Source organism: Oncorhynchus mykiss, chromosome 23, assembly GCF_057628025.1.
Source record: "Oncorhynchus mykiss isolate SJ-2025 chromosome 23, ASM5762802v1, whole genome shotgun sequence".
Lineage (NCBI taxonomy): Eukaryota > Metazoa > Chordata > Actinopteri > Salmoniformes > Salmonidae > Oncorhynchus > Oncorhynchus mykiss.
The window spans coordinates 41,189,754-41,202,500 of NC_143044.1; the positions used below are offsets into that span (position 1 = coordinate 41,189,754).

At 43.1% G+C, this 12,747-nt stretch overlaps 1 protein-coding gene across 2 annotated transcripts in view; it reads right to left on the minus strand.

Moving 5' to 3' along the window:
* Positions 1–4,230: 4,230 nt before the first annotated feature.
* Positions 4,231–12,747, minus strand: part of LOC110502951 (protein tweety homolog 2-like) — a 121,615-nt gene continuing 113,098 nt past the window's right edge. Inside the window, exons 12-15 of one of the 2 annotated variants that reach the window (XM_036960750.2) lie at positions 7,474–7,674; positions 7,165–7,243; positions 5,788–5,814; positions 4,231–5,143 (exon numbers count right to left, since the gene is read on the minus strand). In XM_036960750.2, coding sequence (XP_036816645.2) covers positions 5,063–5,143; positions 5,788–5,814; positions 7,165–7,243; positions 7,474–7,674 — 388 coding nt within the window. In that variant the 3' untranslated portion in view covers positions 4,231–5,062. The remainder of the gene's footprint in view (positions 5,144–5,787; positions 5,815–7,164; positions 7,244–7,473; positions 7,675–12,747) is intronic. The other variant, XM_036960751.2, reaches the window with a different exon arrangement.

Sequence of the window (12,747 nt, forward strand, 5' to 3'; positions counted from 1 at the left end):
AGATGTGAATTAAATATTTGAATTGTAATTGTGATGTTTCAGCGGAGCGGTGAGTGTGTAATTGTGCACTACTTACGCATTCAGGCGGTCTGCAATACTTTGCCACGCTTTTTCTCTTTGCTTTATCACATTGGCGGTGTTGCCTTTCTTCTTAATTATATCTTTTACCTCCTCGTATGCCTCCATGAGGATTTGTGCTTCCGACGGGGAAAAGTACGCGGCTCTAGTTGCCATGGTAAATCAGTTAATCTGTGATCTGTGGCGGGGTCTATTTGAGTGAGCCGTGAGCGCGCACCTATCCAGGATTGGTTTCACCTGGCTTAATGAATCCGTGTCTGCTCATCCTGGCTTGGTCTTTGTGCAACCAATTAAGCCTGGACGCACATGTTTTGGCTTCATTGAGCTCAGCTGAGTCATTTATCCCGGATGTCTTAATTCTACTTTTGTGCAACAGGCCCCTGTGTGGCTAACCAAGTCGTCATAACATTTACCCAAGGCTTGTGGTCTTTCACATCCACTTAATAATGCAAACTTAGGGTTGGCCCAGTGGTTGGAGGCGTTGTCACCGGACTTAAAAAAAAGGTGCACAAAGCAAACATAATGAAGATACACCAAACACATGAGAATACTAGCTACACAAAAGTATTTTATTAACTTACAATTACACCCCATCTCTGAGGATACATACAAATCAATCACCACTGTCAATGGTTGAAGACAGTGCTACTTCACATGGACTCAAACTGAAAAATAAACCAACATAAAATAACATAACAAAACCCTACAGAATTAAACATGAACTGACAATAGATGAAAACAGAATGTTCATTAAGAGTATGACTATGTTTCTCAAAATGGAAGACAATTATCATTGATCAGGTTAAAACTGATATCTGAACACAATTTCTCCCGCCATGATAGTTTCCAGCAATTTCCAAGTCATGACCAAAACTCAAGTTTATATGTTATTATTACAATATACATACATACATACAACTGAATGCCATCATATAACAACGGCCTCTGAAAAAATATCTGATATTGTGGCAGAGCAACTCGCTCCCAAGGGCTTTATTGGTTTAAAACACAACCCGTGGCACATTGGGACAACCATCAAATAAAATATGAATACCGTCATTTCTGGACTATTAAGCGCACCTGAATATAAACCGCACCCACTGAATTATTAAAAAAGATGTATTTTGTACATAAATAAGCCTCACGTGTCTATAAGTCGCAGGTGCCTACCGGTACATTGAAACAAATTAACTTTACACAGCCTTTAAACGAAACATGGCTTGTAACAAAAATAAATAGGCTTTTAAACGAAACACGGCTTGTAACAAAAATAAATAGGCTTTTAAACGAAACACGGCTTGTAACAAAAATAAATAGGCTTTTAAACGAAACACGGCTTGTAACAAAATTTTAAAAAAAATAGCAGTAAACAGTAGCCTACCAAGAAAGTCATTGGTCACTATCTTTCTCCTCCTGTGCACTGAAACCACTGAAGTCATCTCCTTCGGTGTCGGAGTTGAATAGCCTCAGAATTGCTTCATCTGATGTTGGATCGTTTTCATTGTCGCTCTCGTCATTTTCATCCGGAGGCAAATTCCCCGCTGAGCTCATGCTGTCCTCTTCAACACGCAGCAGTCCAACCTTTCGAAACCCATTGATGATAGTGGATTTTTTGAAAATGCTCCACGCTGTCTGGACCCACTGACAGACTTGACCATAAGTTGCTCTTCGCATGCGGCCCGTTTTAGTGAAGGATTTCTCCCCACTTGTCATCCAAGCCTCCCACTGAACACGGAGCGCCACCTTAAATGCACGATTTACACTGATGTCGAGTGGCTGCAAATACTTTGGGCCATCTGCTTTTCTTCCCTCTGAAAGCTTTTGTTGTCTTTTTGCACTGAGTCAGTTCCTCATGCTGTTGTTTCCAACGTCTTATCATCGACTGATTAAGGCCAAGCTCCCGTGCAGCAGCTCTATTTCCTTTTCCAACAGCCAGATCGCTCGCCTTCAACTTGAAAGCTGCATCATATGCATTTCTCAGTGTCTTTGCCATGATGAGGGTGACAAAATGACTACCGTAATCAGAATGATGGGAAGTTTGAGCGCGCTCGATTTACGTCACATTATGTGACGGTGCTCAGTTTTTTGGCGGCATGAATCTTGTAAAAGCGGGAAAAATTCATAAATTAGCGGCGTCATTGTATAAACCGCGAGGTTAAAAGCGTGGGAATAAAGTAGCGGTTTATATTCCGGAAATTACGGTAGTCCAAAATAAGACAATCTGCTATCGTATAATTTATATACAGAAGTCAAGTTGTTCTGAAACAGACACTACAGTATATATGCGCTTCAGTTGCTGCATGTGAACAAACAATATTTGTAACATGTCTGTTCAAATGATGTCTCAAAACATAAAATCCTGTGTCAGACACTGTGCAGGACTTTCTGAATGGAGAAGAGCATGCAACACAGAGGGGTATCTGTATAGTGTTGGGATGGTATAGTGTTGGGAGGGCATAGTGTTGGGAGGGCATAGTTTCGGGAGGGCATAGTGTTGGGAGGGCATAGTGTAGGGAAGGCATAGTGTAGGGAAGGCATAGTGTTGGGAGGGCATAGTGTTGGGATGGTATAGTGTTGGGAGGGCATAGTGTTGGGAGGGCATAGTGTTGGGAGGGCATAGTGTAGGGAGGGGATAGTGTTGGGAGGGCATAGTGTAGGGAGGTTATAGTGTTGGGAGGGTACAGTGTTGGGAGGGCATAGTGTAGGGAGGGTATAGTGTTGGGAGGGCATAGTGTTGGGAGGGCATAGTGTTGGGAGGGTATAGTGCTGGGAGGGCATAGTTTTTGGAGGGCATAGTGTAGGGAGAGCATAGTGTTTGGAGGGCATAGTGTTGGGATGGGATAGTTTTGGGAGGGCATAGTGTTGGGAGGGGATAGTGTAGGGAGGGCATAGCGTGGGGAGGGTATAGTGTTGGGAGGGCATAGTGTAGGTAGGGCATAGTGTTGGGAGGGCATAGTGTAAGGAGGGGATAGTGTTGGGAGGGGATAGTGTTGGGAGGGGATAGTGTAGGGAGGGAATAGTGTTGGGAGGGCATAGTGTAGGGAGGGGATAGTGTTGGAAGGGGATAGTGTAGGGAGGGAATAGTGTTGGGAGGGGATAGTTTTGGGAGGGCATAGTGTAGGGAGGGGATAGTTTTGGGAGGGCATAGTTTAGGGAGGGCATAGGGTAGGGAGGGCATAGTGTTGGGAGGGGATAGTGTAGGGAGGGCATAGTGTTGGGAGGGGATAGTGTAGGGAGGGCATAGTGTAGGGAGGGGATAGTGTAGGAAGGGCATAGTGTAGGTAGGGGATAGTTTTGGGATGGCATAGTTTAGGGAGGGCATAGTGTAGGGAGGGCATAGTGTAGGGAGGGGATAGTTTTGGGAGGGCAAAGTTTTGGGAGGGCATAGTGTAGGGAGGGCATAGTGTAGGGAGGGCATAGTGTTGGGAGGGGATAGTGTAGAGAGGGCATAGTGTTGGGAGGGCAAAGTGTTTGGAGGGCATAATGTTGGGAGGGCATAGTGTAGGGAGGGCATAGTGTAGAGAGGGCATGGTGTAGGGAGGGCATAGTGTAGGGAGGGGATAGTGTAGGGAGGGCATAGTGTAGGGAGGGGATAGTGTAGGAAGGGCATAGTGTAGGGAGGGGATAGTTTTGGGATGGAATAGTTTTGGGAGGGCATAGTTTAGGGAGGGCATAGTGTAGGGAGGGGATAGTGTAGGAAGGGCATAGTGTAGGGAGGGCATAGTGTAGGGAGGGCATAGTGTAGAGAGGGCATAGTGTAGGGAGGGCATAGTGTAGGGCCACTATCCCAGGCCCTAACATACAGTAGGTTTGTGCTTCACAAGGTTTAGGTCTGAGGTGTATGTGGAAACATATAACTACTATTATGGCATATACAGTATGTGTCGTTTGTAGCCGTGGAGGAAAAGGGAGGAAGGACCCTTTGACAGTAGACACTTTCCAGTTCCACTTTCCAGAGTGTGAATGTCATTTCTGATGTACTTGTTCTTGGCCAATTTCATCAAATACAAATGGGTTGGAGGTATCAGGTATCAACAGTCATAGTATGGTCCCTCCTTTTGAGTTAACAGTCATAGACCTACAGTAGCTATTGTAGAACATCTGTTTAGGTGAATAGGGAGTGGTTATAGGCACAAAAACATGCTTCCATTCTTAACATATGTTTTAGAATAAGTTTAATTTCAAAATAGACTAATCATATCATTAGTATCTGAACAATAGATCATTATAAAAGCAATTTCCTGTAGAAGTTGCTATTGTCTCGTCAGAGTGAATGAATCAAGCTAGCGTTTTTAAAAGAAATCATTATTATGACAATTTCCATTTTAACATTTTTTTTTCTCAACACTACTACTACACAAAGAGATGGGACATATGAGGACTCACATACTGAATTGGTGGCCTAAGGACATGTTGTAAGTATGATGTTATAGGTCAAATGAAATGAAAATAAAAAATATATATAATTTCTCTATCTTACATTTTCAAAGGTTTTGCCTAAAACAAATGCTGCAGACAAACCAAAATATTTAAATCTAAAGCTATTAGAAAAGTTCAGTGTTATTTCCAAGAGAACTTCGGCAGAATTTATTTTGACTACACCTTCAGACAGTGGACACAACATGCAATGTGGAAGTGGAATAGTAGGGCTTTACATTGCTGCATTCTCTGGAGACAGCAAGGGAGAACTGAAATAGATTGAATAGAATCACATAATAGAATCATTCTAATTCTATGGGCTAGAGTCAAGGTGACTAAGACATAGACACTGGGCTCTGGGGTTTGGGATGGGACAACTGTGTGTGACACCTTTCCTCATATCAGGCCTTGGTCCAGTCCAGTGAGTTGGACGAGAAGTGGGTCCGTGTAGCAGCCACAAAGTCACACACTGCTGGAGTAGTTGTGTGTGTATGTGTGTTTGCCAGTTTGAGAACCCTCTTGGAGATGGCAGAGATTAAAGAGGAGGAGGGAGGGAGGAGCAGCTCTATGCCTGGAAATCATTCCCAAAGTGTCTGATCTGGTCCTCAGTCATGGACAGGTATGTAGCCCTCATGCTGGGGGAGTACTGTGGGAAACAGAATGTCACAGGACACACAATTAGAGACAACACCAGGTAAAGTTTGGAGAATGACAACAGTATAGAAGAACACAGGACTCTTTCAGAACAGTATTTAGCCAGCTAGACAGGAAGAAAGGGGAGGTAGGGAAGACAATAGGGTGCCTAATGCAAGCATTCTAACAAAACAGTTGAGTGGACTGGGAGTCAGACAACACAGTAGGCCCCTCCTTATGGACCAAGCCTTCTCAGACAGTAGGTTAAACAGGGGGAATACTGGGAAGGGAAGGTTTACGCCATGCACACATAGGACTGCCGATCTGTCTCTGAATGTCCCAACCCAGGGAGATGTGAGGATAGGTGACACCACCACAATCCCAACAGTGGGGGGAGACAGACCTGACTGGGTCAAACATACAACTGGAATGATGACGGTGATGATAATGATGTCATGATGATGATGATGTCCTGAACAGTAAGGTTGGTAGTTCAAAGCCATGCCAGATGTGAAATAGAAAATGCAGTACCAAAATGAAAATGGAGATGAATTAACATTTTATGATTTGAAACGAAGGCAGGGGGAAAAGCAACTGGGAGTCTATCTTATCCTTCAGACAACAGAGAGGTCCAAAGAGGAGCAGAAAACAACTTACTCCGTTTCTAAATTGCTGAGTGTATATCTCCAAAAGTTGATTAAAAAAAGAAGAAAGAAATCAAATACAAACAAACATATAAACAACGAACAAACAAATAAACAATATAAAAGAAGCTGTTAGCTGAAAAAGTAGAGTGCCACGCCCCGTAGAAGGTAGGTATGTCCAGAGGACACCACATGACATTACCAGTGAGATCATCACAGCTTCTTGGCTAGAGACTGGTAGTAGAGAGATAGGGCGGGGGAAAACACCAAGGTAAATACGGTATAAAACTCAATGATGCATCCCAAATGGAACCCTATTCCCTATATAGTCCACTGCTTTTGACAGGAGCCATATGGGTGCCATTTGGGACTCAGCATTAGTCTAAGGTAATAAACCTTACATTCAGTCAACTACAAATACATCTTCCCATGGGAAGGATGGCAGGCAGCTACAGTAGATGTAAACAGGCTCAGAAACCCATAATATATGCGATGCATAAGATATGTCTCTTCATGAAATTCCATTAGGCACAGCAGGCCTTTGACAGGAGACAGGAGAGGATAATTGATCTAAATAGCTGCCATTACAAGGTGCATTTATCATGAGGACCAGAGAGAGAGAGCGAGAGAGAGAAAGAGACTGACCTTTAGAGAGAAGTAAAGTTACCAACTATGGACTGACACCTGTGAGATCTTCCCCTGGGCATTGGTCTAAATAACACGCTTCCATCTCATCTTAAATGCATGAACATGTACACTACAGTATATCTATGTTAAACTTCTCTCTCACTGTCCTATTCCCTCTGTAAAGAGTCACAATCTACACCTATGTTAGACAGACAGGTAAAGGCACAACGTTAGCAGAGTTCTCTCTGATACTGATACGTCCCTAATCAAACTTTGATTTGATATGTGATCAAACTGATGATCATGATCAAAATCCTAACTGGAAATATGTTATCATGTGGATGTCATATCTTGTGAAAGACTGTCACGTCATAACTCGTGAGAAACCAACTACAACAACCATTTAAACAACTTAAAAGTAACACTGACTTGAGCAAGTTAAGGAAGGCATCATGTAGAGCATCATATGGGGGAACTGAGTTGACACTACAAACAGAAAATATATGCAGAAAAAAGTCCTAGCGGGTCACTGAATCAGAATTAAATAACATAACAGAAATGGTGGTGGGAGAAAGATCAGTATTACAATGCTGATTGACTTGATAGTATGTGGGAGAGTGGCATCCAGGTTGGGGTCAATTCAATTTCAATTTAGTCAATTCAGGAAGCATTCTGAAATGTACATTTCAATTCTCCTCATTTGAATTGACCCCAACCATGAATGACATCATAAAAAGGACTTGGCCTCTGGGACCCAACGCACCGAGGGGGGCGGAGAGCCTCTCCCGATCAGAGGAACGTTCTCGTACCGCGGGTTTCCCCCGAACAACGCTGACTGGTTCCTGAGGAGGGAGAAAGAGAGGGAGAGAGAGATAAAGCGTCTGCTAAACAAACATTCCCAATCACGAAAAATCTAGCCAGTAACATATCAATCTGGGCCAGTATGCCTTCTTGGCGAGCATGATCCTTTCAGTTTACAGTTAGCTTTACTTTAGCTTCAGTATGTTCATACGTATAGCATACTAGACTGTGCATTACCATACAGTCAAAACCAGGCCAGGGCTGGACTCACATGTACTCTGAGACGGGTGCGTTGGACACAGTCTGGGCAGCCTGGGCGGCAGGCGTGTGAAGGCTGCTCTGGCTGCCCACACTGCTGCTGTAGCTGCAGAAGCGGTGCATGTTGGTGGCATGGTTGGAGTCGTGGGTCGTCATGCGTCTGGCCTGAGGGTTAAATGGGTCACCTTCGTCTATATCGTCATAATCACGCTCCCTGGAGAGAAGAAAAAGGGTGGAGTCAAGCAACATAGATGATTTAGTGACTTGTAAGGTGTACATACAGTATAAACACAACGGATGTGCTGTACACACTCTGGTTCTATATGTATATATACGGCCCTAAGCACACAGCCAAGATAAAGAGAAGTGGTTTCGGGACAAGTCTATGAATGTCCTTGAGTGGCCCAGCCAGAGCCTGGACTTGAACCTGATCTAACATCTCTGGAGAGATGATAATAGCTGTGCAGTGACCCCATCCAGTCTGACAAAGCTTGAGAGGATCTGCAGAGAAGAATGGGAGAAACTCCCAAAATAAAGCAGTGCCAAGCTTGTAGCGTCATACACAAGAAGACTCGAGGCTGTAATCGTTGCCAACGGTGCTTTAACAAAGTACTGAGTAAAGGGTCTGAATACTTATGTAAATACTCCAGACTAATACAATTGGATTTGAAATGTGATATTTCTGATTTCTTTTTTTTACCCGAATAGAAAGAGGAGTGGGAGGCCCCGGTGCACAACTGAGCAAGAGGACAAGTAGTAAGTCTAGTTTGAGAAACAGAGTCCTAAGTCCTCAACTGGCAGCTCATTAAATAGTACCCGCAAAACACCAGTCTCGACGTCAACAGTGAAGAGGCGACTCCGGGATGCTGGCCTTCTAGGCAAAGTTGCAAAGAAAAACCCATATCTCAGACTGGGCAATAAAAATAAAAGATGGGCAAAAGAACACAGACACTGGACAGAGGAAGATTGGAAAAAAGTGTTTACGGACAGACGAATCAAAAAAGACGATCACAAAGAACATTCGTGAGACGCAGAAAAAATGCAAAAGATGCTGGAGGAGTGCTTGACGTCATCTGTCAAGCATGGTGGAGGCAATGTGATTGTCTCGGGGTACTTTGGTTGTGGTAAACGGGACCTTGAAGAAGGAATGCTATCACTCCATTTTGCAACGCCATGCCATACCATGAGGAAGGAGCTTAATTGGAGCCAATTTACTCCTACAACAGGACAATGACCCAAAGCACAGCTCCAAACTATGCAATAACTATTTAGGGAAGAAGCAGTCAGCTGGTATTCTATCTATAACGGAGTAAGCAGCACAGTCACGGGATATCAACCCAATTGAGCTGTTGTGGGAGCAGCTTGACCGCATGGTACATAAGAAATGCCCATCAAGCCAGTCCAACTTGTGGGAGGTGCTTCAGGAAGCATGGGGTGAAATCTCTTCAGATGACCTCAACAAATTGACAAGAAGAATGCCAAAGGTTTGCAAGGCTGTAATTGCTGCAAATGGAGGATTATTTGACGAAAGCAAAGTTTGAAGGACACAATTATTATATCAATTAAAAATCATTATTTATAACCTTTTCAACATCTTGACTATATTTCCTATTAATTTTGCAACTCATTTCATGTATATTTTCATGGAAAACAAGGACACTTTAAAGCGACCTCAAACGGTAGTGTTTATATATATACAGTGCCTTGCGAAAGTATTCGGCCCCCTTGAACTTTGCGACCTTTTGCCACATTTCAGGCTTCAAACATAAAGATATAAAACAATCATGAAGTGGAACGACATTTATTGGATATTTCAAACTTTTTTAACAAATCAAAAACTGAAAAATTGGGCGTGCAAAATTATTCAGCCCCCTTAAGTTAATACTTTGTAGTGCCACCTTTTGCTGCGATTACAGCTGTAAGTCGCTTGGGGTATGTCTCTATCAGTTTTGCACATCGAGAGACTGAAATTTTTTCCCATTCCTCCTTGCAAAACAGCTCGAGCTCAGTGAGGTTGGATGGAGAGCATTTGTGAACAGCAGTTTTCAGTTCTTTCCACAGATTCTCGATTGGATTCAGGTCTGGACTTTGACTTGGCCATTCTAACACCTGGATATGTTTATTTTTTAACCATTCCATTGTAGATTTTGCTTTATGTTTTGGATCATTGTCTTGTTGGAAGACAAATCTCCGTCCCAGTCTCAGGTCTTTTGCAGACTCCATCAGGTTTTCTTCCAGAATGGTCCTGTATTTGGCTCCATCCATCTTCCCATCAATTTTAACCATCTTCCCTGTCCCTGCTGAAGAAAAGCAGGCACAAACCATGATGCTGCCACCACCATCTTTGACAGTGGGGATGGTGTGTTCAGCTGTGTTGCTTTTACGCCAAACATAACGTTTTGCATTGATGCCAAAAAGTTCAATTTTGGTTTCATCTGACCAGAGCACCTTCTTCCACATGTTTGGTGTGTCTCCCAGGTGGCTTGTGGCAAACTTTAAACGACACTTTTTATGGATATCTTTAAGAAATGGCTTTCTTCTTGCCACTCTTCCATAAAGGCCAGATATGTGCAATATACGACTGATTGTTGTCCTATGGACAGAGTCTCCCACCTCAGCTGTAGATCTCTGCAGTTCATCCAGAGTGATCATGGGCCTCTTGGCTGCATCTCTGATCAGCCTTCTTTAGAGGGACGGCCAGGTCTTGGTAGATTTGCAGTGGTCTGATACTCCTTCCATTTCAATATTATCGCTTGCACAGTGCTCCTTGGGATGTTTAAAGCTTGGGAAATCTTTTTGTATCCAAATCCGGCTTTAAACTTCTTCACAACAGTATCTCGGACCTGCCTGGTGTGTTCCTTGTTCTTCATGATGCTCTCTGCGCTTTTAACGGACCTCTGAGACTATCACAGTGCAGGTGCATTTATACGGAGACTTGATTACACACAGGTGGGTTGTATTTATCATCATTAGTCATTTAGGTCAACATTGGATCATTCAGAGATCCTCACTGAACTTCTGGAGAGAGTTTGCTGCACTGAAAGTAAAGGGGCTGAATAATTTTGCACGCCCAATTTTTCAGTTTTTGATTTGTTAAAAAAGTTTGAAATATCCAATAAATGTCGTTCCACTTCATGATTGTGTCCCACTTGTTGTTGATTCTTCATAAAAAAATACAGTTTTATATATTTATGTTTGAAGCCTGAAATGTGGCAAAAGGTCGCAAAGTTCAAGGGGGCCGAATACTTTCGCAAGGCACTGTATTATTATTATATATATATATATATATAACACACACAACAGGTCAAAGGGTTTTTCGATACTTAAAATAGCCACCCTTTGCCTTGATGACAGCTTTGCAGATTCTTGGAATTCTCTCAACCAGCTTCACCTGGAATGCTTTTCCAACTGTCTTGCAGTTCCCACATATGCTGATCACTTGTTGGCTCAATTTGGTTGAGGTCGGGCGATTGTGGAGGCTAGGTCAAATAGGCCTTACACAGCCAGGAGGTGTGTTGAGTCATTGTCCTGTTGAAAAACAAATGATAGTCCCACTCAGCGCAAAACAGATGGGATGGTGTATCGTTGCAGAATGCTGTTGTAGCCATGCTGGTTATGTGTGCCTTGAATTCTAAATAAATCACTGACCGTGTCCCAGCAAAGCACCCCCACACCATTACACCTCCTCCTCCATGCTTTACGGTGGGAAAAACACATGCGGAGATCATCCATTCACCCACACCACGTCTCACAAAGACATGGCGGCTGGAACCAAACATCTCCAATTTGGATTCCAGACCAAAGGACAAATTTCCACTGGTTTAATGTCCATTGCTTGTGTTTCTTGGCCCAAGCAAGTCTCTTCTTCTTATTGGTGTCTTTTAGTAGTGGTTTCTTTGCAGCAATTCGACCATGAAGGCCAGATTCACACAGTCTCCTCTGAACAGTTGATGTTGAGATGTGTCTGTTACTTGAACTCTGTGAAGCATTTATTTGGGCTGCCATTTCCGAGGCTGGTAACTCTAATGAACGTATCCTCTGCAGCAGAGGTAACTCTGGGTCTCCCATTCCTGTGGTGGTCCAATTGCGACTGCACTTGAAGAAACGTTGAATGTTCTTGAAGTTTTCCGTATTAACTGTCCTTTAAGTCTTAAAGTAATGATGGACTGTAGTTTCTCTTTGCTTATTTGAGCTGTTCTTGCCATAGCCAAATACATTTAAACTCAGTTTTTCACAATTCCTGACATTTAATCCTAGTAAAGATTCCCTGTCTTGGGTCAGTTAGGATCACCACTTTAATTTAAGAATGTGAAATGTCAGAATAATAGTAGAGAGAATGATTTATTTCAGCTTTTATTTCTTTCATCACATTCCCAGTGGGTCAAAAGTTAACATTCACTCAGTATGTGGTAGCATTGCCTTTAAACTGTTTAACGTGGGTCAAACGTTTTGGGTAGCCTTCCACAAGCTTCCAAAAAAAAAGTTAATAAGGTGAATTTTGGCCCATTCCTCCTGACAGAGCAGGTGTAACTGAATCAGGTTTATGGTCTTCCTTGCTCGCACACGCTTTTTCAGTTCTGCCCACAACTTTTCTATAGGATTGAGGTCAGGGCTTCGTGATGGCCACTCCAATACCTTGACTTTGTTGTCCTTAAGCCATTTTGCCACAGCTTTGGAAGTATGCTTGGTGTCATTGTCCATTTGGAAGACCCATTTGCGGCCAAGTTTCAACTTCCTGACTGATGTCTTAAGATGTTGCTTCAATATGTCCACCAAATTTTCCTTCCTCATGAAGCCATCTATTTTGTGAAGTGCACCAGTCCCTCCTGCAGCAAAGCAACCCCACAACATGATGCTGCGACCCTCGTGCTTGGGATTGTGGTATTCGGCTTGCAAGCCTCCACCTTTTTCCTCCAAACATTACAATGGTTATTTTGGCCAAACAGTTCTATTTTTGTTCCATCAGACCAGAGGACATTTCTCCAAAAAGTACCATCTTTGTCCCCATGTACAGTTGCAAACCGTAGTGTGGCTTTTTTTATGGCGGTTTAGGAGCAGTGGCTTCTTCCTTGCTGAGCGGCCTTTAAGGTTATGGCGATATAAGCCTTGTTTTGCTGTGGATATAGATTTTTTTGTGCCCGTTTCCTCCAGCATCTTCACAAGGTCCTTTGCTGTTGTTCTGGGATTGATTTTCATCTTTCGCACCAAATTATGTTCATCTCTAGGAGACAGAACGCATCTCCTTCCTGAGCGGTATGACAGCTGAGTGGTCCCATGGTGTTTATAC